The following is a 25,121-nucleotide window of genomic DNA, read 5'->3' on the forward strand; positions in this document are numbered from 1 at the left end:
CCTCTGCGAGCAGCCGTCGCTCGCAGGCGCGGGGGTAGCCGGGAAAGGGCAACTTCATCACTCCCGCCGCTGAAGGTGGTGTCCGTGGCCGGTGCTGCTGGTTCGGGCCACACCTCTACGCTTTGCCGCGGGCTCTCCCGCGCTTTCCCTTCCACATTTCCTTCTCATAGGATTGTTGCCCTCCTTTGGGTTCATGGTCTATGCTCCCAGGGGTCTGGAAACTGCTGGAAGGAGCCGGGGCTCACCTCTGCGGGGGGGAGGCTGGAGGCGGCGCTGATCGGGACAGAACGGTCGGAGGTGTCTGAGTGGTAATGGTAATAGTAACGATAATTATAAACGTAAGTGTTGGTGTAACAGCGTACCGTTTGGGTGATCTCACATAACTGAGTCGAACGACGTAGGCAGGGTAGGGATAATTTAGCCTGTGGTACAGATGTGGAAAATGAGGCCCCCCAAAGGTTAAAAGACCGGGCAGGGTCACTTAACGAGCTAGTGGCAAAGGGGAACCGTCCCATTTACATGGCTTAATTATCTGTTTTCCAAGGAGCTGACTTACTGATGTCTCTTTTTTTTACACTTAGCAGTTGTTGAAGCAAAGCGTTCTTGGTCAAGTTGTCACTTGTTAATGTAGAGTCCAGGAGAAAACAGGCTTTTTCTTTCCCAGATTAGTTTAAATTACAATTTTGACAATATATTAAGGGCAAGCAAGTTTTTAGTACCAGTTCTGCCACTATTGATTTTTTGTGACCTCGGAGGCTGGTTTAGGAGGCTTTGAGATACTGTTATAATAAAAATTAAAAAAAAAACCCATGTAGTTTCTTCGCTCTGCTTTCTTCATTCATAAACATCTACCTAGTGTCTCCTGAAACTATAGGACTTCTTAGAGACTATAGACTATAGCAAGAAGTATAGTTTTCCGAGAAGTGCTGCTAGAGTCTTACCTACTCAGTTCTTAAAAAGTAAAACCAGCCAAGTCTCCGTTATATTTTTGTCCAAAATGGGTGGCACATGACTTAGGGGTGAGGTCAATATGTACCTATAACGTCAAAGGGAACTAAAAAATCTTTCAGCTTGTTTTTAGAAATTGTTGTTTTTAATCCTACATATTGCCATAAAACATGAAATAGTAAAGAAGGGCTATTAATGAAAAGTAACAATTCTCTTTGTTCTACTTCCAGATTGGATTGGCAACTTTCAATTTTTTGAGGGGCTGTTTCTGTTTATAGCTTTGGTATGCCTTTAAAGGCATAAAGAGTATGTTTCTTCCCTCTCTCACAGTTTTGCCACTTAAAAAACTATGCATTTAACACGACTGAAAACACTATCATTTAGATTTGTCTTAAACCATTCTTTAACCATCATTTCTCATATTCCCTGTGAATTTATATTCCTGTTTTAGTTATGTTAATAAGCAATACTTACATATTACAACAAAAGTACTGTTCATGCAGGAGCAAAGTAGTGACATGAAGTCTTTAAAAAGGATATTGTGCTGAGTTATTGCTTTGCTTCCCATTTTGTACCTATACAGATCTGAAGAGATTTCCTGAGCGTGGAGTGTTTTTTCAAAACCACCCTTGCACGGTGCGGTGTTTGTTGAAAAAATGTTTGGGAGATTGACTTTTCCACAACTGCTTTTTGCTAGCATCCTTGGAATCGCTGGAGGATTATATATTTATCAACCCATGTTTGAACAGTATTCCAGAGATCAGAAGGAATTAAAAGAAAAGTTGAAATTGGCACAAGACTCAGAAGAGAAGAAAAATTAATACTACATGGAGTTGATCTGTAATTGCTTAAAGTTCCATTGAAATTATGCTTTGACTATAAGCTAGTAAAAACTTGTCAAATAGTTTTAAATATTAATAAATAATACATAATGATTTTAAATGCTTTTTAAAACTAGCACTGTCAGTGTTTACTGTGCTTTTGCCATTTTATGTCTTCTCACCAGGACAGATTAGTAATTTCCTTTTAAGCAAAAAGGAGTGTCTTAAGGGATATTTTATTTTCTAGTGGAGGCTTATTTTTCTGGGAATGCAGCCTATACATTGGCAGTATAGACTGTTTTTATAAAATAGCTGGGAGTGGCATTTATATATATACCACACTATATACACACAATATATATTATATACCACACTATATACACAATAGTGTGTATAGATGAAGTGAACCAAGTTAACTACCTCAGGCAGAACAGCCCTCATTCAGCCTTCAGTTAGCCTGGTTTAATGTAGTTCAGCAGTCTTTCAGTTCTAGCCCTTCTCTTCCCAGGCAGAATGGGGGAGTAAATTGAAAATTCGGGTGGCTCATATCAAACTGACGTTTCAGAGAAGGTAGATGGTGTCACATAGAGTGGTGAAAGCGACACAGCTTAATTGGCTTAACCCACTAATAACGGTGGTCAGGGAGGAGTTGACTTACTATGAAGCTGTTCACGTAGGTAAAAGGTTTTCTGGAAAATTGCTGAAAACATACTACTTTAATTTATATTTTCAATGAGAGGTATAAATATAATACATATGTGTAAAATCCTTTAAATCAACTCATTTTGTTATTTTTTTGAAAATAATTTCATTATAACTTTATCTGTGTTGAGTGGAGACCAACATAGGTAACTTTAAAGAAAAAAAAAAATTGAAGGAAAAATTACAAAGTAGTACATGCTTATTAAAAAACCCAAACAATTCAGAAAAGAACAAAGTGAAAATTACCATTGTTTGGCACACATTGATTTAATCAGCACCTTTAACAGTTTAATATGAAATTTTGAGCCCATTTTTCTTCTATGCACATTAAAAATATGTATGTATATAAATCTAATTCACGTACGAAGTATCTGCTCTGGACAGGCTTGGCTTTGCCTGGCTACCAGAAAACTAGGGTTCTGTACTGTGTGTCTTCTCATTGTGGGACTCAGGCTCAAAGAGCAGCCCCTCTGGGATATGACACAGGTTAGGATTGAGAGAGATTGAGGCTGAGAGGAAACATGGAATTGTAAGCTTCTGCTCACTTGTGGCAAATGTCTCATGCTGTTGATTTAGAGCATATCATATGGTCCCTGCCCAAAGGTGAGGGCAGGAACAGACTCTTCCTACAGGATGCATGGTCAGGTCACATGACCATGGGTAAGACTACATTATCTTGTTATTCAAGGAATGATAATCCTACTTGAACTGCTCTTGATCTTCTTTTTGAGAAGGATGCAATTGTCAGTTTGGTAGTCACTTAGCAAGTGCCAGAGGATAAGTTGATTTTTTTTTTCCAGTAAAGGTATTACAGCTGTTCAAATTAAAGCCTCAGGAGATACTACTTCACATACACTAGGATGACTACAATCAAAAAGAGGGGAAATAATAAGTGTTGACAAGGATGTGAAGTTGAAACCCTCGTACACTGCTGGTGAGAAGGTACAATAGTGCAGCTGCTGTGAAAGTTTGGAAGTTCCTCAAAAAGATAAACATAGTGTTACCATATGACCCAGCAATTCTGCTTTAAGGCATATATTCCAGAGTAGTGAAAACATGTCCACACGAAATTTTGTACATGAATGTTCATAGCAACATTATTGTAATAGCCAAAAAGTGGAAATAACCCAAATGTATCAGCCAGTGAATGGATAAACTGGTGGTAGTATATCCACATAAGGAGTATTACTCAGCCATAACAAGGATGAGATACTGATGCATGCTACAACACGAATAAGCTGACAACATGAAAGAAGCTGCATATAAGAGGCCATGTACTGTGTGATTCTAATCATGATGTGCCCAGAATAGGTAAATGCAGAGAGACAAAGCAGATTAGTGGTTTCCAGGGACTAAGGGGAAGAAGGGATAGGGAGAGACTGCTAGTGCATATAGGGGCAGTTTTTTGGGTGATGAAAATGTTTTGAAACTAGATAGTGGTGATCAGTGACAGCTTTGTGAATATATTTAAAAACACTGGATTGTACACTTTAAAAGGGTGAACTTGATTGTGTGAGATTATATCTCAATAAAACTGTCAAAAAAAAAAAGGTACTGCATCTAGAACAGCAACTGCAGTTGAGGTAGTCCGTTGCTTTCTGCCATTATCCATCTAGTATGTGAGTGTTGGTGGCGGGTGAGGGGGAGCGGTTGGGGAGCAGTGTAGAATATATGTAACAGAAAATTTACTATTTAACCATTTTTAAGTTTACATTTCAATGGCATTAAGTGTAGTCACGTTGTGTAACCTCCGTCACCATCTGCCTCTAGAACTTTCTCTGTTTAGTTTTTTCACAGCCCAGAAAGGTGACTTGAATGGCAATATAGAGATACCTCACTCCTGTATCCTTCAAATCTTTGAAGGTGGCATTAATGTCCACAATTCTTTGCATGAATCGCTTCTAATTTACTGTTTTAGCCAGTGAGGTTTCAGTTGGTACTTTCTACCATAAGGATTTGGTATGGACTGAATGCTTCCCCTCGTTCCTATGCTGAAACCCTACTCCCCAGTGTGAGGGTATTTGGAGGTAGGACATTTGGGAGATAATTAGGTCATGAGGGTGGAGCTCTTGTCAGTGGGATTAGTGCCCTTTTAAGAAAAGGTACAAGAAAGATGCTCTCTCTCTCTCTCTCTCTCTCTCTCTCTCTCTCTTTCTCGCCCATGTGAGGATACAGCAAGAAGGTGGCTGTCTGCAAATCAGGAAGAAGGCTTTCTCCTCACACGGTGAATCTGCCAGCAGCTTGATTGTGGGCACCTCAGCCTTCAGAACTGTGAGAAATACCTGTCACTTAAACCACTCATTTAATGGTGTTTTTCTATAGCAGTCTGAGCCGGCTCAGGCAGGACTCTTCCTGTGAGGTCAATGTGAGGTCTCTGCTAGCCACTGACTATATGTGTATCCTACCTGCGGGCCTGGGCTTGGGGAAGAACACAGAGTGGGTCCTGTAAAACAAAGCTTAGCTACACCTACATTTATCTTACCCCACGAACCCCACTCTAAACTGAGGGACTGTGGTAGCGTTGACAGCCTCCTTATACCAGTCTTAGCTAAGATCATGCATCCAGCAGTCATCAAAGTCTGAATTCCTCTTTCCCCAGTGCACATTTATCCTAGTTAAAGGCCTTGAGTCTTTGGTAGGAGCAGAGGAAAGTTTATGGTATATTCTTGTGGCACTGAGGAATCCTTCCTCAGGGAAATAGAGCTTCTTCAATCATTGGATCTGAGTCTATGTGATGACTTAAAGCAGGAAACTGGTGAAAGGCCATGATTCCTCTTGTGGAGACAGACAGCCTTCTACTCACTAGGTCTTGATTTCCTTTTAAAAATACATATTTGAGTCAAGAAACTCCCCTTCTCTCCCCAAAACAAAAACACCCAGTCTGTCTTTTCCTTGAGAACACCATGACCTGTTAGGCGTCACCACACATCCCTGTGGGTCAAGACACCCTGGCTGCACTCCAGCCTGGCTGCCCATGATAGTAGTTACATGGCCTGCCATCTGTTCCTTGCTGTTTGGGGGTTCTTTTACTTCTCATTGTTACTCCAGAGCCCTGTTGCAGCAGCGTCTTCTGTCAGTCTCAGCTCATACAGGACAGCGCCGCTGAGCTTTTCAGAGATGTCCGTGGCCTCCTCACCAGTGCATCAGTGAAAGGAGTATCATCAGAGCCTTCCTTCCCAGGTAACACAGTCAGTGGTTCTGAGGCCACATCACAGATCCATGTTAGTCCCAAGGGCAGGAGGGCAGGGTAGGGAGAGTAAGGGAGTTAAAGGGGAAAGCCAAGGCAATGATAGATTCTTGAGGGGCCCACTAGATTTGATCCTATGGGATTTTCTGAAGAGAATTTTTAAAGTTTTTTTAACTATTATTTTGAAATAGTTTCAGACTTAAAGATCAAGTGTAAAAAAGTACAAAGAATTTCCACATCCTTGTTATACAGATCCTATAAATGTTAACATTTAACCACAATTGCTTTAATCTTTCTCTTTTCATATATATGTATGTGTATACACACACTGTTGTTTCTCTGAATCCTTTGGGAATAGAATAAGTTGTCCACATGATTTCCTTTTACCCATAAATATTTCAGTGTGCAATTTCAAAAACAAGGATATTTTCATTTATAATTACTATATAATAATCAAGATCAGGAAGTGAAGACTGATAGGATATTATTATCTAATCTCAGATTTCATCCAAATTCTACCAAGTCCCATTAAAGTCCTTTAGAGCAAGACCAATTTTTTTTCTGGTCTGGAAACTAATTCAGGATCACATTTGAGTTTAGTTGGGATGTTTCTTTGGTTTCATTTATTCTGGTTCTTCAGTCATTGTCTTTCATGACCTTGACATATTTTAAGAATATTGGTCTGTTGTTTTGTAAAATATCCCTTAATCTGGGTTTATTTAAGGCTTCCTCATGATTAGATAGGTTGAGGTTGTACATTTTTGGTAGGAATACTGCAGAAAGGATATGTCAGTATGATTCACAGATTCCTATTATTTATTCAGTGAGTTACGATCAAATGTCCTAAACTTGTTCATTGTGGCCTACTTCACTCTCCCTCCCTGTTGCTTTCTTCTTTTTGCTCAGAGGTTCCTAGTTGCTCAAACCAGAAACCCGGGTATCTCCGTGGATTCCTTCCTCTCCCTCACCCACTGCAACCAAGTCTTTCTGATACACTCCCCCAAATATCTCACATCTGTCCGTTCATCTTCATCCTCACGGTCATGGTCGCTGCCTTAACTATTATCCCTCACTTGGATTTCAACATGCTAAGTGGCCTCCCCAACCCATCCTTAGCCTTATAGCCATTAAGAAAATGAGTTCTAAGTTCTAGTCCTGGCTGTGCCTCCTATTAGCTATATGATCTTGGTCAGGTTGCTTAGTCACCTTAAGACTCAGTTTCCTCATTTGTATTATGGGGACAGAATAGTGCTTATTTCAATAGGGCAATTGTGAGAAGTAGATGAGGTGATAAATGTAAAGTTCTAGCATATTAACTGAGTCATCATAGTACATGGTCAATAAATGTTAGCTATTATTATTATAATCATTCCAGGGTTCATCATAATCCAGCCTCTGCTTATTTCTCCAGTTTCTTTGATTGTTTCCTTACACTCAGTTTTTCAGCTTTTCTAAACTTCTTTCAGTTGCTCCAATATCTCATTCTCTCTTTTACCTCCAGGCCATTCCTTTGCTCTCTTTTCCTAGAATTCTCTTCTCTCTCACCTTCTTCCCCTTATCTATCCTTAATTTATAAATCTCTTTCTCTAGAAGTCTTGACTTGGTGTCACTTCTCTGTCTTCCAGTTACACTCTAACTTCCCATATCAAGGATCTCATCTCACTGCATTGGAGTTAACTTGGTGTCTCTGAGGGCAGGATCCCTGAACGTAGGAACCAGTTTACCTTGTTCACTGTTGCATCTCCAGTACTTATCACAGTGCGCGACTCACTGAATGAAATGAATGAGTGGGTGATGAATAGACCACAGCACTGCTGTCTGTTTTCTGATCTCCTCCCTGGAAAACTGGTGACAGCCCTGCCTGGCTGCAGGAGTGGGAAGACTGAAGGGAGAGCCATTAGCAGTTGCTGCATTGTTGGCCCCCTCAAATCTTAGCTGATCGGTGACTCCCAAGACTTCCTCTGCACATAAACGTGGGACTACTTTTCCTGTCTTAATCTCCATCAACAACAGTTTGATGGCCCTTCTCTTACCTGGGGAACATCCCTGGAAACCATCACCCGACGGTGAAATCTGTTATCCCTAACTCTGAGATCACTGTGCTATAGTTGCCTGGAACTACCAGATTGAATGTCTAGTAAAATTTGGCAATTTCATATAGTTCATCCTATATGTGATTTTGTAAATAATCTGAGAAGCTAATTGTACTGTAATGCAAACTCTGATTAGTTACAGACTGAAAGGATGATGGAATGGGGCAGGTCGGCCTGAGAGCTGGAATTTGTGATGCAAGTGGAGGTAGAATTAGTGGGACGGAACAGATGGTAAGAGAAGCTGGACTAGGGCTTCCAGTCACTTTGTTTTGCTTAAGAAGTGGAATTATTTGGTTCAAAGAAGTGCTTTGCCTGAGAGCCACGGGGGCAGGCCCAAAAGCCACTGTTCAGACCCCTAGGCCACTGGAGGAGGAATTTGGCTGCCTCTGCTTCAGGGCCACAGGTTCAAGCAAGCAGGCCCACCCAAAACCGTTGGCGCTGAGAGAAGCCTCTGGAGGGCAGCAAAGGCTAGAAGATTTCTCCTTACAGGGGCTAGTCTTAAACGTACTACCTCTTGCCTTTTTTTTTTTTTAACTAATTGCGCTAATTCTTGGAAATTTAATTTAGAGCGGCTTTATAATCTGAACTAGACCCTACGAGCAGAGACCTTCCCTTCCTCCCTTTGTCATTTCCTTCCAGAAATGTATTCATTTTTTCCTGCCGAAATTTTACTACCCCTGCCTCTGCCCGCCATCCCCCCCCCACCCCCATCATTTTCAAGAATCCCAGAGCTTTCCTTCATTCGGAGAAGTCTAGGCCCAAGCCTCCTGAGTGAGGAGCTGGCGGGTCCGGACGGCCAGTGGCAGAGCCGGACGCCCTGCACGGGTGCGGTCCCTGGACCAAAGCGGGCACCGCGAGCAGAACCCTCCCAACCCTAACCACCCACCTCCTTCCCCAGAGCCTCAGGAATCCCAGGTGGGATCAAATTTAAAGCTGCTCAGCATCTCTGGCTACAAGGTGGAGACACCGACCTTATGCCCGGGAAAACACCTTTAGAAAATGGCTTTTGGGGAGGAGATTTGGCAAGAGACATCAAACCATACCTTGCAGTGCATGGATCCCTGAGCAGTTTGTAAATGCCACCCTTCAGTCTCTAAACGAAAACAACGCCCTACTGTTTTGCGCCTTCTAGGAAAGGGCAGCGGAGACAGGCTTGGGCCAAATGAGGCAAGCGGGGCCTTTGCGAGGGTCCCTAGTGGACCACTCGGCAGGTGCGGCGGGAGTGGGGACGGCGCCCGAGGAGGGCGGGTGTGCTTCCCGAGGTGACAGGAGGAAGCGGGAGGTGGAGGGTGGAGAGGAGGTCCCGCCCCCACCTCGCTCTCCTTTACGGGAAGTGATGTGAGACCAGACGGAAAATACCCCCCAAGGACCCAAAAAAGGCCGGCAGCGGGTGGACGCGGCGCGCGCGGGGACAGAGCGGCGTGGGACCGCGGGCGGAACCAGGTAAGGCGGCGGCTGCGGGCGGCTCGGGAGGCGCGCTCAGGCCACCGGCGCCTGGCAAGTGCCAGTCTCTCCGGAGGGTAGAGCGAGGTAGCGGCGGGCAGAGGGGCTGGTCCTGGCGCTGCGGATAGAGGCTGAGGCTCCTCTCCCACTCTGAGTGAGCCTCCGAGAAAAGCTGCGTTGCTTCGCCTAGGACCTCAGCAAAGACCCTGCGGTGACAATCGCGGATGCTGGGGGTCAGCTTAGGCGAAGTGTTGATTAGGTGGCGTCCGAGGTTGGGACGGGGCTGAGGTCACCTCCTGGCAGCCTCCAGGTGCGAGGGTCCCCATCGCGCGGTGGGAGGAAGGAAACTTCTCTGGCAGGAGAGAAGGTCCCAGACCTTCTGCACTGCCCGCCTAGTTTCTTACTCTCTCCCACTGATGTCAGTTGAATGATTTAACGTCTTTACACCTTTGTTGATAAGGGTCTGGATGGCAGGCTGCCTGAGTGAGAGAGGATTCTCCCTTTCCCTGGCAGTCAGATGGAAAACTCTACCTAGCAGCCAGGCCCTCCGGTCTTGACTGGTGGTAGGGCCGATGTGATGACAGGTTTCGCTAACTTGACAAAGCTTTGTCTCTGTCCCAGTAGATCACCGAATAAGCAAAGCCAGGCCTGAGATGAAGAAAATCTTTTGAGTCCTTGATTTTGCCTCCCCAGCATTTTGGCTCCTGCTGGCTACTGAGGCCACATGGCTTCAGAATCTTCTGCCATGGGGTCCTCTTTCTTACCTCTATGGGCTAACAGCTGTTTTTTCCTACAAGATGGATTCTCACTTTTTGGTTGAGTCAGATGTTGGAAGGGGGAGTTGTGTTATGGCATATACATTTTCTGTGATTATTGCTGATTTAATTGGTTGGTGCTCCACTGTTCCTGTTCCTTTTATTTATTTCTGTGTTTATTTCTGTATTTCTGTATTTATTTATTTTAGCCTTCTTAGAGACTTGCTTTAGGAGGAAAATGCAATTTGGAAAACAGAATTTCTGCAGATAGTTAGAAATGAAGAAAGGTTAATGTAATCCTGAAAAAGCTTGACTGATGAGCATTCTCTTCTATGTTTTATGTTTTCATTCCTCCTTTCTTCCTTTCCTTTATTCTTTCTTCCTCCCTCCCTCCCTCCCTCCCTTCATTTCCATGGCCTGCCTTGATTTTTAATTTTGATGAGGTATAGTTTATTTTTTCTTCTGTTGCTGTGCTTTTGGTGTCAAATCTAAGAAAGCTTTGCTAAATCCAAAGTCATGAAGATTATTGCCTATGTTTTAAGAGTTTTATAGCTTTAGCTTTTACATTTCAATCTTCGACTCACTTCCAGTTAATGTTTGTATATGGTGTGAGTTAGGGGTCTAACTTAATCCTTTTGCATATGAATATTCAGTTCTTCCAGCACCATTTGTTGAGAAGATTATTTTCCCCCTTTGAATAGTGTTAATGCCTCTGTTGAATATAAACTGTCAATGTAAGGGTTTGTTTCTAGACTCTGAGTTCCACTCAATTGATCTGTATGTCTATCTTTATGCTAGTATCACATTCCCTTTATTAGTTCTGTATGTGGTAAGGTTTGAAATTGGGAAGTGTGAGTCCTCCCACTTTTTTTTTTTTTTTCAGCATTGTTCTAGCTATTCTGGGTCCCTTGAATTTCCCTAAGAAATTTAGGATCAGCTTCTCAATTTCTGTTGCCTTGGTTTTAGAAAAGATGTAAGAGTCTTGAAGTGGGCAACAATCTCAAGGAAACAGACTCTTGGTTTTCCTTTTCCAAACCTACTTTTCCCTTAGTCTCCCCCATCTCAGTTAATAGCAACTTCACTCTTCCAGCTGCTCACATTAAACACCCTGGGGTCACCCCGATTCTCTTTTTTCTGTCATACCCCACAGTAGTCCCTCAGCAATCTCCCTGGTTCTACTTTGAGACTATATCTAGAATAATAACTGTTTCCCACCATTTCCACTGTTTCCACCAAGTTCCTATTATTTCTATCACCTGAGTTACTCAAAAGCCTCCTATGGGGCCACTTTGGTTCTACCCTCACCTTCTACAGCCTGTTCTCAACACAGCAGCCAAAGTCAATCATGTCACTCACTCCTGGTTAGCCCCTAATTAACTAGATGGGTGATGGGGGGAATCCCTTTTGCAGTGTATACATGTATCAGATCACCATGATGTACACTTTAAATATCTTACAATTTTATGTGTAAGGTATATAATTAATTGTATCTCAGTGAAGCTGAAATTTTTAAAAAATATGAGCCCCTGCACCCCTGTGTCATTGTTAGAACAATATTGCCTTCTGAAGAGGGTAATTTTACCCTGCATTTACTTTTTATGCCATGTGCCGGTTGTGCTTGGACCGTATTTATTCCTCTGCCTCTCAGTCAGGAAGTTCCAGTTTACGGTCTGGTTTCCCTTAAGCTGATTACCTCGGGAACAGACATGAGCGCTGAGTTGGAGGATGAGCTAAAGGATTGGTAGTTAACTTGACATCCACAAGGTGAGGGGTGTGAAGCCAAGAGCATTCAGCTTGTAGGCCTCGTGTCTAGTCATGCAGGACACCACACTCTTCTTGTGTGATTAAGATCTACTAACACTCGTATTTTATTTAACATTAAATAAAATTTGAGGCCTCACTTACTCAAAAGGGAAGTTCAAAGTTATTCTTCCTTTCAGTCTTTTTGTTTTTGTTTTTATTTGGCCTCTATATATGTTACCCATGAGGCCTCCCATTTAGTGCCTCGGCCACTCTTGGAACCACTCACATATCTGAAATCAGACTTTTGATTATTGAAATTGGACTTTGAATGTGGGGTCAGAGGTTGGGGGCTATATTTAGCAAATTTTTTAAAAATTGCATTTTGGATAAACAACAAATAATTTTTTTTACTATAAGTATGTTCTGTGCGATTCTTGGGATATATTTGCACTAAAAAAATTATTTGTTGGTTTTTATGAAGGCAAAATTAGCCAGTGGCTTATATTTAATCTGGTGACCCTGGCCTGGTAAACCCATGTTTATGCCCAGGAAATGCATTGATCGTGATAATGTCCAAAGAATGACTGAGCTGTGGCTCATTTTGGTGACCGCACGTGTGTCCATTTTAGGGAAGAAAAGGACCTGTAAACTCAAGGAGTATTAGAACTGGAAGGAGGTGGGAGAAGATTCAGCTTCTGTAGTTGAAGCTGTTGTTTTGTAGTTAAGGAAATTCGAATCCAGAGATGTTAAGACATTTTCTCAGATCACACAGTCAGTGGCAGAGCCAGAGCCTGAACTCTAGGTCTTGTGGTTGGTCTGCTGCATAATGTTTTCCATTAAGGGATCGTGTGTAAGTTGCTTATGTTTTTGTGCTGACCTTTAATCACTTCTACTGCCACCCTCCCACGATTACTCCTTCCAGTCCCTACATCTAACATGTGGCAGGCAAAGCCATCCTCATGGACACCCTGACTTTTCTCTGAGAACTGCAGGACTGGTGAAAGCCACCACTTGGTTGTATTCCCTGTGACGATGCCAGAAAGCCTGTCTTTCGATGTGTTTTTATTGCTTTTACGGTCTTGTTGATATTTTTGTCCCTTTTGAGTTTTTATTGTCAGATGCTTTGGTTAAGGTGGACTCGCTGAGATTAATTCCACAGCCCTGCCGGTGTTGCATCGTTGACAGCCTGCCTGCTTTGTGTGGACCAACGTAGTAGATAGGTATATGTGACTTAAACTTTAGGGATGTGTCCTTTCAAAACACTGGGTTGTCTTCTTATTATTTTAAAATTATTCGTACCTATTTAAGAAAGCAGCCTTGAAAACAAACATGCTTCCTCTGACTGCCACTAGAATACCGTATTTCAGAGGCACTAATCCTGTTTTCTCATAGTTTTGTTGATGAATTCATATAAAGCCTTACCAGCTGCCCAGGTCAAAGCATAATAATAAAATCAGTTGCCAAGAGACTGAAAAATCTGTTCGTACTAATTAACTGCTATGCATCTGTCCTGGCCTGATCATACCACGTGGGCAGCTGGTCCAGTCTTATCTGGGTATGTCTGGTTACTTATCTCCTGTGTGTTTGTATCCTTTGAAACAAAGACAGCGTCTCAATCGGCTAACTGAAGCTGATGGTAAGGTATTTTGATTCTTGCTGTACTAGCCCTAATATCGGGAGGAGTGAGACATATTGAAATAGGTCTTGACTTAAATGTTCCTTTGAGACACCTGAGAATTTTAAAATATAACCCGTGGTGGCAGTCAGGATTTCCTTGTTTCCTGCAGTTTGTGATTCATTTTCATAATGAGTCTCACCACCACAGGGGAGCAACCCCAGGAATGAGTAAAATGGTCAAGCAGCCCTTGAAAAGATAAGGTTTTGTCTTTCAGTCAGACAGCAGAGACCAAATGTGGCCAAGCAAAGCTGCTGGCTGTTCCAGGCTGGGCTTCCCTTGTCAGGGACAAGGTCATGGGCTTCCTCTGTCAGGGGCAAGGTCAGCTCTCCATCGCCCCCGCTGCTTGGGCACAGAGAGCTGTGAAGTGTGTTGTGGTATTTCCTCAGGGAGTGACTCATCCTGTGTTCCACAGGTCCTGCTTCATTGTGGAGGAACCAACACTGCCAGGAGTTAGTGGATCCATTTCTGGTTTCTAACATTGCCAATAATTAACTAAGGGATATTACACATGTGGGCCTCAGCTGGGCTGACGTCCACCCCTTCTCCCCTGGGGGACATTGGGCAATGTCTGGAAACTTGTCTAGTTGTCACCACTGGGGAGTTACTACAGGCGTTTAGTGGGTAGAGACTGGGGACCCTGCTAAACATCCCACAAGGCACCAGACAGCCCCCTGGTGACAAAGGATTATCCTGCCCAAAATGTCAGTGGTGCCAAGGCCGAGAAACCCAGCGTTAGACAAATCGTTGAACCTCTCTGGCCTGCAGTGTCCGAGTTCCACATTATCTCCATCATGTAAGTTAACTAAGCCTAACTGCACCACTGTTGTCTTTCCAACCTCTCCCTCACCCCAGTTCTAAGTCATTAAATGTGGAGTAGAGCCCAGGCGTCTGTATGGATATAAGTCTTATAAAAGGGCTCTGACAGGGAGACGAGACCAAGAGTCCCTCCCCTCCGGGATCGCGTGGAGAGAGGGCCTCACCCAGGTGCCAGGTTGGTGATTTGAGAGGAGTGGGCCGGGAGGGGACAGCCTGCCAGTAGGATGTGAGAGCTGGGTTGCTGTGCCTGGCTGCCGCGTGATTCAGCACAGGTGGAAGGCTGCCAGAAAGATCTGAGAGCCCTGTGCCTGAAGGCGGGGTCCCTCAGTTCCTCGGAGACTGTGCCCTCAGCCTGTCAGCTTCACAGACCCCCCAGCCGGCCCCTGGGTCCCGGCGCCAGAGGTGCCCCAGACCCCAGAGTTTCCCAAGGAAATACCAAGACTGGACAGTGTCTTCATTAACACCTCGTTTCCTGCTTGACAAGAGCCTCTCTGGAAGCTGAAAGTCAACAACAAAACCACAACCCTGAGTCAGCAGCCTGTTTTGCTGCCCAGATAAGGAAACCTCATGGGTGACACTCACAGCATCGTGTAATTTAAAGGCTGGTAGGCACCTCCCCTCCACCACCTTAGAGGTTCCGAGCTGTGCCCAAGGTCGAGTGGTGAACTGATAGCAGAGAGGATTCTAGGAGACAAGGCTGCTGGTTCCTGGCTGTGTTCTTTCTATGCCCCATGCTCCTGTTTATTTTTTTTAACTTTTTATTTAATTACATGCTTTTTGTGGTGGGATTCTTTTTTTGTTTATTTATTTATTTGTGGAGGGAGGTAATTAGGTTTATTTATTTATTTAATGGAGGTACTGGGGATTGAACCCAGGCCCTCATGCATGCTGAGCATGCACTCTACCCCTGAGCTGTATCCTCTCCCAGTCATGTTTATTAATTGTAACCAGCAGTGTCTTTTATTTCTGAAATATTACAGGAAGTCGAACAAGTATATTATGATTTTCACCTATGTTAAAGTGGTCCAGAAGTATCTGCTCTATGTGCCCACTGCCAGTTAAAGGCCACCATGATTTCTTGCCTGTTCTGCTGTTTTTCTGGTCCCATTCTTGGTCCCCCGAAGCCCATTCCTCACACAAAGCCAGCGATCTTTGAAAAATGTAGATCAGATCATATCCTTCTTCAGTTTGAAATTCCTCAGTCACTTCGCACTGCAGTTGGTATACGATCCACTTGTTCTAACCATGGTCTGTAAGATTCTCCGTGATCTGAGCCCACTTGGCCTTCTTGACCTCTGCTCGTCCCTGTGCCTCCGTCTTTTAGCCTCATCTGCTTCCTTCTGTTCCTTAAAAATGCCAAGCTCTTTCCTTCCTCAGAGCCTTTGCACTTGCCCGTAACTCTTTTCTTTAGATCCTCACCTAGCTGGTCCCTTGACATCATTCAGATTCAACTTCAAATATCACCTCTCAAAGAATCCTTCTGATCACTCTGTGGAAAGCAGCCTCCCGTCAGTCTCTGTCCTATTACTACTTTATTGTCTTCACAGCCCTTGTTACTATTTGAAATTATTTTATTTTTACGTTCACTTACTTATTGTCTGTCTTTTCCTGCTAAAATGTTCTCTCTATAAGAATGGGGACTTTGTTTTATGAACTTCTATGTGCTTAGCACCTAGAATAATGCCTGGCATGTGGTGGATGCTAACTTAATAGTGAGTGAATGACAGAGTAACTCAGATGTTGGTGTTAGAGAAGACTGCCTGAGAGATTGAGTTCTATGTAATTCCTATTTTCACACACATTGGACTTTATTAAACTTTATTTTATTTTTTAAACTAAAACCAGAATGCCATTTCAATACAAGAGAAATGGAACTATTAAGTAGACTATATTCTTTTCTTTGAAGATGAATGTACTCACTTGCTCTGGTTAAAAACTCCATGGGAAGTAAGTATAAAAGGACGAGTATAAAAGTATAAAAGGACTTGTTAAGCACAGATCAGGCACAGGGACTTAGAAATTAAAAAGATCCAAAGCTTTAGTGCTGGAAGAGGCCTGAAGGATCACCATGAGAATGGTTCCTCAAAACTGGCTGTCCCTGAAAATCACACAGGGAGCTTTAATTTAAAACCTATGCACACAAAGCCACACGGTTTTCAGTCTCTCCTTGGGAGATTCTAGTTTGTTAGGTTTGGTGTTAGGCCTGGAGAATCCATGTTTTATCTAAATGCTGCTGTAGTGATTGATGGTGCTCAGCCAGGCTGGGGAACCAGTGACCGAGCCCACCTTTGTTCCCAGCTGAATATACTGAATACACTGTGTCTCACTCCGGGTCACCCATATGGGAGGCTGGGAGGTGGCACTCAAATTTCCCAGCCTTCTCTCTGCTCTGTTCATTAAAAACGTAGTAAGAAAGATTCTTAGGGACAGAGGCGGTGCAGCCTCGGAAATTGTGGGTTTATTACTTTTTTCTTTATTGACATGTAACTAACCAGTCCGGTGTCAAACAGGAAATGCTTAGAGCGGAGTTTTCCTTTTCTATTATAAACTGTCAGCTCAACTCTGTTTTAGTACTGGGCTGTAGAGTGCTGATCAGAGTGCGGTTCTGGGACCACCACCACCAGCAGCACCCTGGAACTTGTTAGGAATGCAGATTCCTGCTCCATCCAGAACTGCTGAGTCTGGACCTCTGGAGATGGCCTAGCAGTCTGTCTTTTATTCTTTTTTTAAATTCTTATTTATTTTTTAATCAAAGTATAGTCAGTTTATAATGTTGTGTTAATTTCCAGTGTACAACATAGTGATTCAATTATACATATATATATATTCTTTTTGATTATAGGCTATTACAAGTTATTGAATACAGTTCCCTGTGCTGTTCAGCAGGATCTTGTTGTTTATCTGTTTTATATATAGCAGTTAGTATCTACAAATCTCGAACTCCCAATTTATCTCTCATCCCTCATTTCCTCCTCTGGCCAGCAGTCTGTTTTTTCAAGCTATCCAGGTGACTCTGATGCCCACTGAAGCTTGAGAACCACCATCCGCAGGTCCTTTTTCCCACCAAACCATCAGTTAAAGCTGCTGGCCTCGGCATTTTAGTTGGTGACTCATTAACATGGAGGCTCTAACTTAAGCCAGCTATCTGCTTTTCTTGGTGACATTTGTTCAAAATAGGAACTTCTGTTACAAATCTTCATTAGAATGCCACATAAGAAAGGGGGTGGAGAATAGATTAATATTTATTGAACACCTGCTGGGTGTGAGGCCCTGTGTTTGAAGCCATTACTTGTTATCTCATTTAATTCTCACCACCACCTTGCTAGGTAGGCATTATTATCCTTATTTTACAGATGTGGAATCTGAGGCTGGTGGAGGTTAAAAGTGGCCTTTCTTACAGGTCATTCGCCTAGCTTTGGTTGTGCATTTTGCTGTCTGTTGTCTCCGTAGAGGAGCTGCTCTCAAACCTTATTTTGTATAACCAGGAATCCTCTGGGACGTTTGTTATGAATGCAGATTCCCCAGACTTCCTCCCAGAGATCCTTATTCAGGGATCTGGGTGGAACCCAGGATTTCCATCAACTACTCCATGTGATTCTGCAGTCAGTGGGCATTGGGCCATGTTTGGAGGAGTTCTCTCCTGGGTCCAATCACTTTTGCCTCAGTGGTTAGATCAGATGCCTCTCAAGGCTTCTCTGAGTTTCTGCGGTTCTCCACGGTTTTGTGCTCACAGGCCTTGGGCACTGGGTGGGGACGTTGGCAGAAGAAATATGAACATAGGACGAGGGAGCTTGGGAACCCATACAGAGAAGCCTCTTAGACGCCTGGCCGTTGATACTTTCAGCTGCCTCTTAGAGGGTTCCCAGGCCATGTTTTTGTTTTGTAACTTATGATCTTTTCAGTTATCTCCCGCAAATTGTGCAACTTTTCTTACAGCAACTTCATCCTTGTGTTGGTGGGCTGCACTGGTGTGAGCAATTTCCTCTGGGCTATAATTAATATCTTTCAAGTACTGAGCTGCCTTTGAGGTCTGAAATGGCATTTCATCTGTTGGTTGATAAGTTCCCTTACTTTTCAGGCATAGAATTGAACAGACATATTTAGTGAATGAATTGTTAATCTGTTAGGAGACTATGATTTGGTGCCATTGTGAAGGAAAAAAGTAAGATGTAAATTAAAAAAGAATCTCAGGTGTGATGCCTGATGCCCTTCTTTGGGAGTTGGAATGCTGGTTTCTGTCTGGAAGTTTAGAAGCAGCTACTGACATAAGAACCCTAGGGCTCCCATAGTAAGAAAGACGCATGTATCCAAAGACGGCGGAAATCTCTCAGGCCTCTGCCCGGTGGAGAACTCAGCAGTATTGAAATATTAAATGTATTTAATAAGTCTTAGTCCCTGAAACAAATTGTGTAGGACAAAGGTGGAGGGAGAGTCACAAAAGCAAACATTCCTGGGGTGCACCATATAGAAGGCAAATTATTTTTGCCAATAAGAAAACAACCAAGGTACAGATTAAGTTGCTAAGAATAATTTGTTTTGCCCCTGATATTAGAGTCGGTAATAACAGTAGGTAACTGAGTACAGTAGCTAGATCTCCCATTTATTGAGAGCTTCCTGTGTGTCAGGAATTATATGAGCATTTCTCTCATTTAATCCTCAGTAGACTTTCAAAGTAAATATTATCCTTCATTTTACAGATGATAAAACAGGCTCAAAAGGATTAAGTAATTTGAACAGTGCTGAGACTGGGGTTTCCAGGTATGTAGGACTGTCAGTGCTAAAACTCAGTCACAGGTAAGCTGGGATGGCTGGTTAACTCAAGTGCCACCCAGCTCACTGCCCTCCAGTTGAGAGTTAGGAAGTAAGCCCAACGGGCTCTGAGTAGTCAGAGAGAAGGTTCGTGTATGGAAGCTCCCTGACTTGTCCCACAGAGAGATTTCCAGAACATGTCTGATGTCCATTTTTCTCCATTTCACATGTAATTCTGTTCTTGCTTATTTGGTTTCCAAGTGTCTTGTCAATTAGAAGCTGCAGGTTGGCAGGGGAAGGGGTGACTCTAGGAAGGCACACTGATTCCTCTAGCAAGGGACAGATGGCTAACTGACAGTGAAGGTGAGGGCCAGGAGAATGAAATAGAAACTAATAAAACACAAAGTCAATACAGCATCAAAGGGTATTTATTACAGGGCAAACATTCCTTGATAGGCAGAGCTATTATTGAACATTTGCTATGCACCAAACACTGTTTTAAGCACTTTACAGGGTTCACATAATTCAATTTTTACCAAACAACCTTACTATTATCCCTGCTCCACAGATGAGGAAACTGAGGCACAGAGAGGGAAGCAACTTGCAGAAGGTCACACAGCCAGTGAGTGGGAAAGCTGGGATGCAGAGCCAGGCAGCCTGTCTCCAGAGCCCAGATCCTCAGCATCCCATCTCAGTGTGGGTCCCAGACCCTGAGGATGTAGCACATGTCAGTGGTGTTTATTGTGATGGCCTGGAGCAGCCAAGAAAAAAACCTTAAAGCCTGGGCATTACATTTCATTATGTAGTAATTCACTTTTACAATTTTATCAGGGTTCTATGTTGGCAGAGTTCTACCAGGACTGTTAGGAGAGTCGTGAGAGTCCCCGCCCCCAAGCCCATTTCCTGCTCCCCACAGTCAACTGTTTACAATTCTTGCAGTCAATTGACCCTTCCTGGTCGTTATAACCCTCGTCTCTAAATGACGTACTTCTGTTTCCATGGTTGCGTTTTCAGTTTTAGACATTATCTATGGATGCTTTGGGCTAGAAGAAGAGAATTTTTGCTAGTTTTGCCACCTACCCCTACCACTCGTGTGCACCATTTCCGTCTCCTCCTTCTCCCAGCAGTGACATCAGAGTCTTAGTTCCAGCAGCATATCTTGTCTCCTTTCAATGTTTAGGCTTCCCTCCTGGGTTGGGCAGACTATCCGGAGAAGGCCATTTGAACCACCTGCCTGTGGAGTAAGCCTGCTTTCTGCAAGTCCAGCCTGAAGGTGGGGGGTGGGGGTGGAGGTGTCTTAACATTTACTCTGTAGCTTCTCAGTGCCTCCCCTGCCGCCACTGAGGTTGGGGTGACTCAGAGACCCTCTGAGAATTTGACCCTCAGAATTTTACTTTCTCCAGAGAATAAACCTTCAACTTCCGCCAGAGCTAGAGGAGGTCCCAAGGCTGGCAAGTGTGAGGATTGGGGTGGAAACAGACTTCCACCATTTTTAGCCCCACTTTACCCTCCCCCCTCCTCCAGAGGTGTTTGGGGCTCCAACCACCTGAGCCTTTCTGGAGATTCTGTGATGAGCTGCTTCTCGCCTTTCCTACTGGCTGATAAGGAGTCAGCTTTCCTGGGTCTGCTAATCAATGACCTCTTGTTTATCCACTTTCTAGCTTCCCACACTGTGTTGCTGTTGTTTCTACTCACTTTGATTTGGTAAGCTGATGTCTCTAAGAAATAAAATTCTCCTCATTGTTTTATTAGTGAGATTTGGGGAGGCGGTAGCATTAAATGTATTTAGTATGCCATCTTTATGCTGAAGCCTGAAAGACATTTTTGAAAGCTTTCAATACAAGGAGCTTAAAAAAAGGTGGTGTTGCTCTACGGGGAAGGAAGACTGAGAGCTCTATGAAGAATGGGGTTGTCTAAGTTTTGCTTGCTACTCCAAGTGTAGTTCTAGGACGAGGAGCATCTTTGTTACCTGGGTATCACCTGGGTGCTCATTAGAAACGCAGAATCGCGAGCCCCACCCAGACCTACTGAAACAGCATCAGCAGTTTAACAAAATTCCCGGGAGACTCTCAGGCTTGCTGAAGGTTGAGAAGTGCTGATATGAAACTTTACTCAATTACTGTAATTTAGAATAAGCTAACTGGGATGAATTTTAATAAGGGATTTAAAACTTGGTAAATTCCCTTACTAAATTAATTATTCTCCAAATTCCGGAGGTGGCTATGAGAGAATAAAAAGGAATACATATGTTTTCATGAATATGCACCCTTTCCCCTTCGTAAACCACGTGAACCAAAAATTCCATGCCATTTAGCACAAGGGATGTCAGGCTGGTTATGTTCAGGCATCTCCCGTTGCTCACAGTTCTTCCAGTTGGTGATGGGACTTTGCAGATGGTGTAGGAGGAGTCTGCAGTCACACTCTGAGTGGTCCAGGTGTGAGGGTGGCTTCCCCTGGAGGACAAGGGAGGAGCAATTGGTCTCACACCCAGCATCCAACCCAGTGACAGGCACGTGTTCAACTAGGGATTGTAGAATGAATGTGTCAAATAAGACACAGTTCCTGCCTTCAAGATATTCACCAACCAGCAAGAAATAAACTGGATAATTATCGTACTGGGTTGACCTGTTCTTGGAAAGAGTAAGCGCAGAGAAAGGGCATCTAACGCAGCATTACCCGCAGCAGGAGGAGCCGAAGGATTAAGTCTCTTGGAGAACAGATTTGGTGGGTTAGAGCAGGGGCGCTCAGGGGAATGTATCCGAATCACCTGGCGGGCTGCTTAAAACACAGACCGCTGTCCCCTGTCCTTAGAATTTCTGATTCCGTACATCTGGGGTGGACCCACAAGTGTGCATCTCTAAGTTTCCCAGGTGATGCTGATGGCATTGCTGTCACATTTTGAAAACCATTTTAGGGAAAAAAACTGATTGAGAGAATTACAAATAGTTCTGGTAGCTGGAGTCAGAAGGCAGGGAACAGTCGGTGATAGAGAAGGCAAAGGTCTAAGGACTGGGGAGTTTACTGGCGAGGTCGTGGGAGCCATTGACAGGTTCTGCAGAGGACAGTGATGGACACCTACTTGCCTTTGGAAAAATCACTTTGGGTGCTGTGTGGCAGATGGGTCAGTGGCTGGGCCAGAAAACCAAATATGTGGTTGATCACAGCCATTTTGATGAGAAAGAAAAACTTGGAATAAAGGTGAGAGGAGAAAAGATTCCTGGAACTTGGCAGCTCATGGAAGTGGGAGGGGTGGGGGGGAGGAGTCACTGAGGACCATCATATGTCTGGCCGGTGTGTGTGGAGATTGTGTTACTCAAGACCTAGGAAGAGAAGTGGGTCTGAAGCAGGGTCTGGAGAGAAGAGCGCAGGAGGTAAGTTGAGGGAAGGACATGCTGAATTTAAGATCAGCAAGACATGTGGGTGGACCCCCTCAAGGTGACAGTTTTACTTATGGGTCCGGAGGCCAGAGCAAGAGGTCTGGGAAGTCAACTAGCCGCATGGCTTCTGCCACTTCTGTTGATCTCCTGTAGTGTTTGTTTGGATCAGGCACTGTATTTGCAAAGAAACAATATTAGTATAACCTTTAAGGGCCCTGAGAATGCAGTGCTTTGAAAGATGTTTTCTTGGGAAATCAAATGTTCTACTCTTTTGATTAGGGGAAAAAACAGTTGAAGTCCTATTTCTAACACTGGAAGAGGTTAACATAGCTGCCTTCTTTCTGAGAGGCCAGGAGAATTGGGTTTTAGGAAAAGCTTGAAAGAGGCAAAATCACTTGACTGGTTTGCAGGCCATATGACAACCAGCTGAGACTAATTAGCTGGATTGTGGGTTTTTACAAAGATGCCTGATTTTGAAAGTTGATAGAGTGAACTGCTTTTCGAAAGACTCTTTTGAAAACCTTTTACAAGTAGGCGATTTTAACTTTAACATTTCTGTTTGTATTAGACGAAAAGTGCCTTTTTAGAAGAGGACATGTGACTGCAAGTTGTCTAACTGTTGAAGTGTTGGGAATTCCAGCCTCTAAAGCCTTAGGAAAATCAAGCAACGATTTATATTTTGTCAAGGTATGGTTTTGGTTTTGGGGGGTGGGTAGGGGCGTAGAGGTTTTGAGTTTGGCTTTGCCAATTTTTAGGTACTTAAAATATTTGCAGTTTAACATAAAATATTGCACGTATTAAGTTTTTTTTTTTTTAAACCAAAGACTTCCTCAAGATGTCTACTATCTTTTGTGGGTCTAGTTTGAAAAGTGCATTTTCAATGTAAGTTTCTTGGGTTTAGTTTGAAAAGTGCATTTTCAATGACCAGAGAGTGGGTCTGAGTACTGACTGCATTCTTCCTTCCTTTCTTTTCTGTACTTTATCAAAGTAACAAAGGCTCTTATTCTCAGATAATATATTGAATAAGAGAGCTGGTTAAGGAATTGAACTGCTCAAAGAGCCTTGCTTGTCCTCTGAGCATTTTATCCACAAAAATTCAAGCTTACTGGGATTTTGTTTTTAATACTGTTAATATTAATGGAGGCCCCTGTATAAGTATGTGTTTTAGTATAAGGTGTGTTCTGACAATTACATTTGCCTTCAATTAATTTTGGTGTGTTTGGAAATGGCATGGTGATCCTGTAAGGAAAGGTCCAAATAGTTTAGAGATGCTCAGTGACGGGATGCAGGAATGCAAGATCGAGGTGGTGAGTGTGATGGGGTGTTTTATTGTACAGTTCCCTCTACTTTGAGATACGTGCTAGTTTACTAGGACCGCCATAGCACAGTATCACAGACTGCAGCTTAAGTAACAGACTTCTCGTCTGACAGTTCTCGAGGCCAGAAGTCTCAGATCGTGGTGTTGGTAGGGTTGGCTCCTTCTGAGAGTTGAAGGAGGAGGCTCTGTTCTAGGCGTCTCTCCGTGGCTTGGAGAGAGCTGTCGTCTCCCTGTGTCTTTTCTCTCATGTTTCTTCTATGGGTGGCTATGTTCATATTTCTTGTCCTTATAAGGACACAAGTCATGGGATTAGGGCCCACCCACCCTCATGACCTCTTTTTACTTTGATTACCTCTCTAAAGACCCTGTCTCCAAATCAGGTCACATTCCGAAGTCCTGGGAGTTAGGACTTTCAACATCTGAATTTTGGGAGAACACAGTTCAGCTCGTAACAGATACTTTTGAAAGATCTCATTACATTTTAAAGAGTTGCCTCCATGTGCAGGTGATGAATACTTGTTAAGCAAAGTGCTGAGACTGTGTTGGATGTGGAGTACGTGAAGAGGCACAAGACGTGGTCTCTGCCCCCTAACGTCGGTCGACTCAAACGTATGGACGTGACATCATGAGTGTATGTGTTCACTCATCTCTTCCACTGAGCTGTGGCCACTTGCGTAGCTGAGTGTCCCTGGAGATGCAGTCAGCATCCTGGCACACAGGCAGCGTCGTATTCTTTGAGAGGCACCTGGAAGGGCTCCTTTGCTCCTGAGCACCCTCAGAATAGGCTCGGAGAGTAGAAGGACCCTTAGCATTCATCTAGTCCGACCTCCTCATTTCACAGAGGAAGAAATTGAAGCTTCAAAGTGCTAAGGTCATTTGGCCGATTATAGTGTCAGAGCCAGTGCAGTGCCTGACTTCCAGTGCACTAACCAATACATCATTTTCTTTTCTTTGCCGCAAGTTCACGCTTTCACCTAGGAGTGAACCCCGAGTCCCATTGTCAGAAATTGCTGGGAAAGAGCCTGGATAAAAAGCTGACATTCTCTGTTGAGATTCTTGGGTTCTAACTACCAGAAAGAAAAAAAAAAGCTTGGGAGAGGAGTGTTGATTCTTGAGGGCACCTCATCCATAGAATGCCCAGCTTGTACTGAATGCATCCCAAAGGCGTCTCCTCCCACCTTGGCTGCTTTCTCCGTCTCTTACCACTTTCCCTTAGATCTTTCCAGACTGGGTTCAGTGACCCAGAAACCGTTAGAATACAAACAACATTTTTTCTTCTTTCTTGCTACTGCTGCCACCCACAAGACAGGAACTGCGGCAGAGAATGTTGATGCAACGCTGCCGGCCGCAGGATGGCACCATGGCAACCAGGACCTGCGCACGTTAGCAGGGCTGGGAGCCCAGGGTGCGTCCTTCTCTGCCCCTGCTGCAGCTTCTGCGCTCTCCAGACCCTCAGCCCTTGAGAGCTCACAGCACAGGCTCACCACCTCC

General features: G+C 43.7%; 2 protein-coding genes across 6 annotated transcripts in view; both read left to right on the top strand.

Moving 5' to 3' along the window:
• On the top strand, positions 1 to 1,890 carry PIGBOS1 (PIGB opposite strand 1). 2 transcript variants are annotated; one of them, XM_031453018.2, is made up of 2 exons: positions 1 to 338; positions 1,532 to 1,890. In XM_031453018.2, exon 2 carries the CDS (start codon positions 1,605 to 1,607, stop codon positions 1,767 to 1,769), a length of 165 nt encoding a protein of 54 aa, XP_031308878.1. In that variant the 5' UTR covers positions 1 to 338; positions 1,532 to 1,604; the 3' UTR covers positions 1,770 to 1,890. The 2 variants fall into 2 exon arrangements, with proteins under 2 accessions (XP_031308878.1, XP_064341652.1); XM_064485582.1 differs by having other exon boundaries at positions 1 to 314; positions 1,532 to 1,788.
• A 7,145-nt stretch (positions 1,891 to 9,035) lies between these two features.
• The window catches only part of RAB27A (RAB27A, member RAS oncogene family), a 60,517-nt gene continuing 44,431 nt past the window's right edge, over positions 9,036 to 25,121 (top strand). Inside the window, exons 1-2 of one of the 4 annotated variants that reach the window (XM_010979590.3) lie at positions 9,036 to 9,194; positions 22,881 to 22,999. The gene's annotated coding sequence lies outside the window, so the exon portion shown is untranslated. Of the gene's footprint in view, positions 9,195 to 20,620; positions 20,640 to 22,213; positions 22,307 to 22,880; positions 23,000 to 25,121 lie in introns of those variants that run through there. The other 3 variants (XM_031453012.2, XM_010979592.3, XM_010979593.3) reach the window with 3 other exon arrangements.

This window comes from Camelus dromedarius, chromosome 5 (assembly GCF_036321535.1).
Source record: "Camelus dromedarius isolate mCamDro1 chromosome 5, mCamDro1.pat, whole genome shotgun sequence".
In the NCBI taxonomy this organism is placed as follows: Eukaryota; Metazoa; Chordata; class Mammalia; order Artiodactyla; family Camelidae; genus Camelus; species Camelus dromedarius.

Excerpts from the sequence above, each read along its gene's own strand:
- PIGBOS1 (XM_031453018.2), top strand. The coding sequence starts at position 1,605 with ATGTTTGGGAGATTGACTTTTCCACAACTGCTTTTTGCTAGCATCCTT.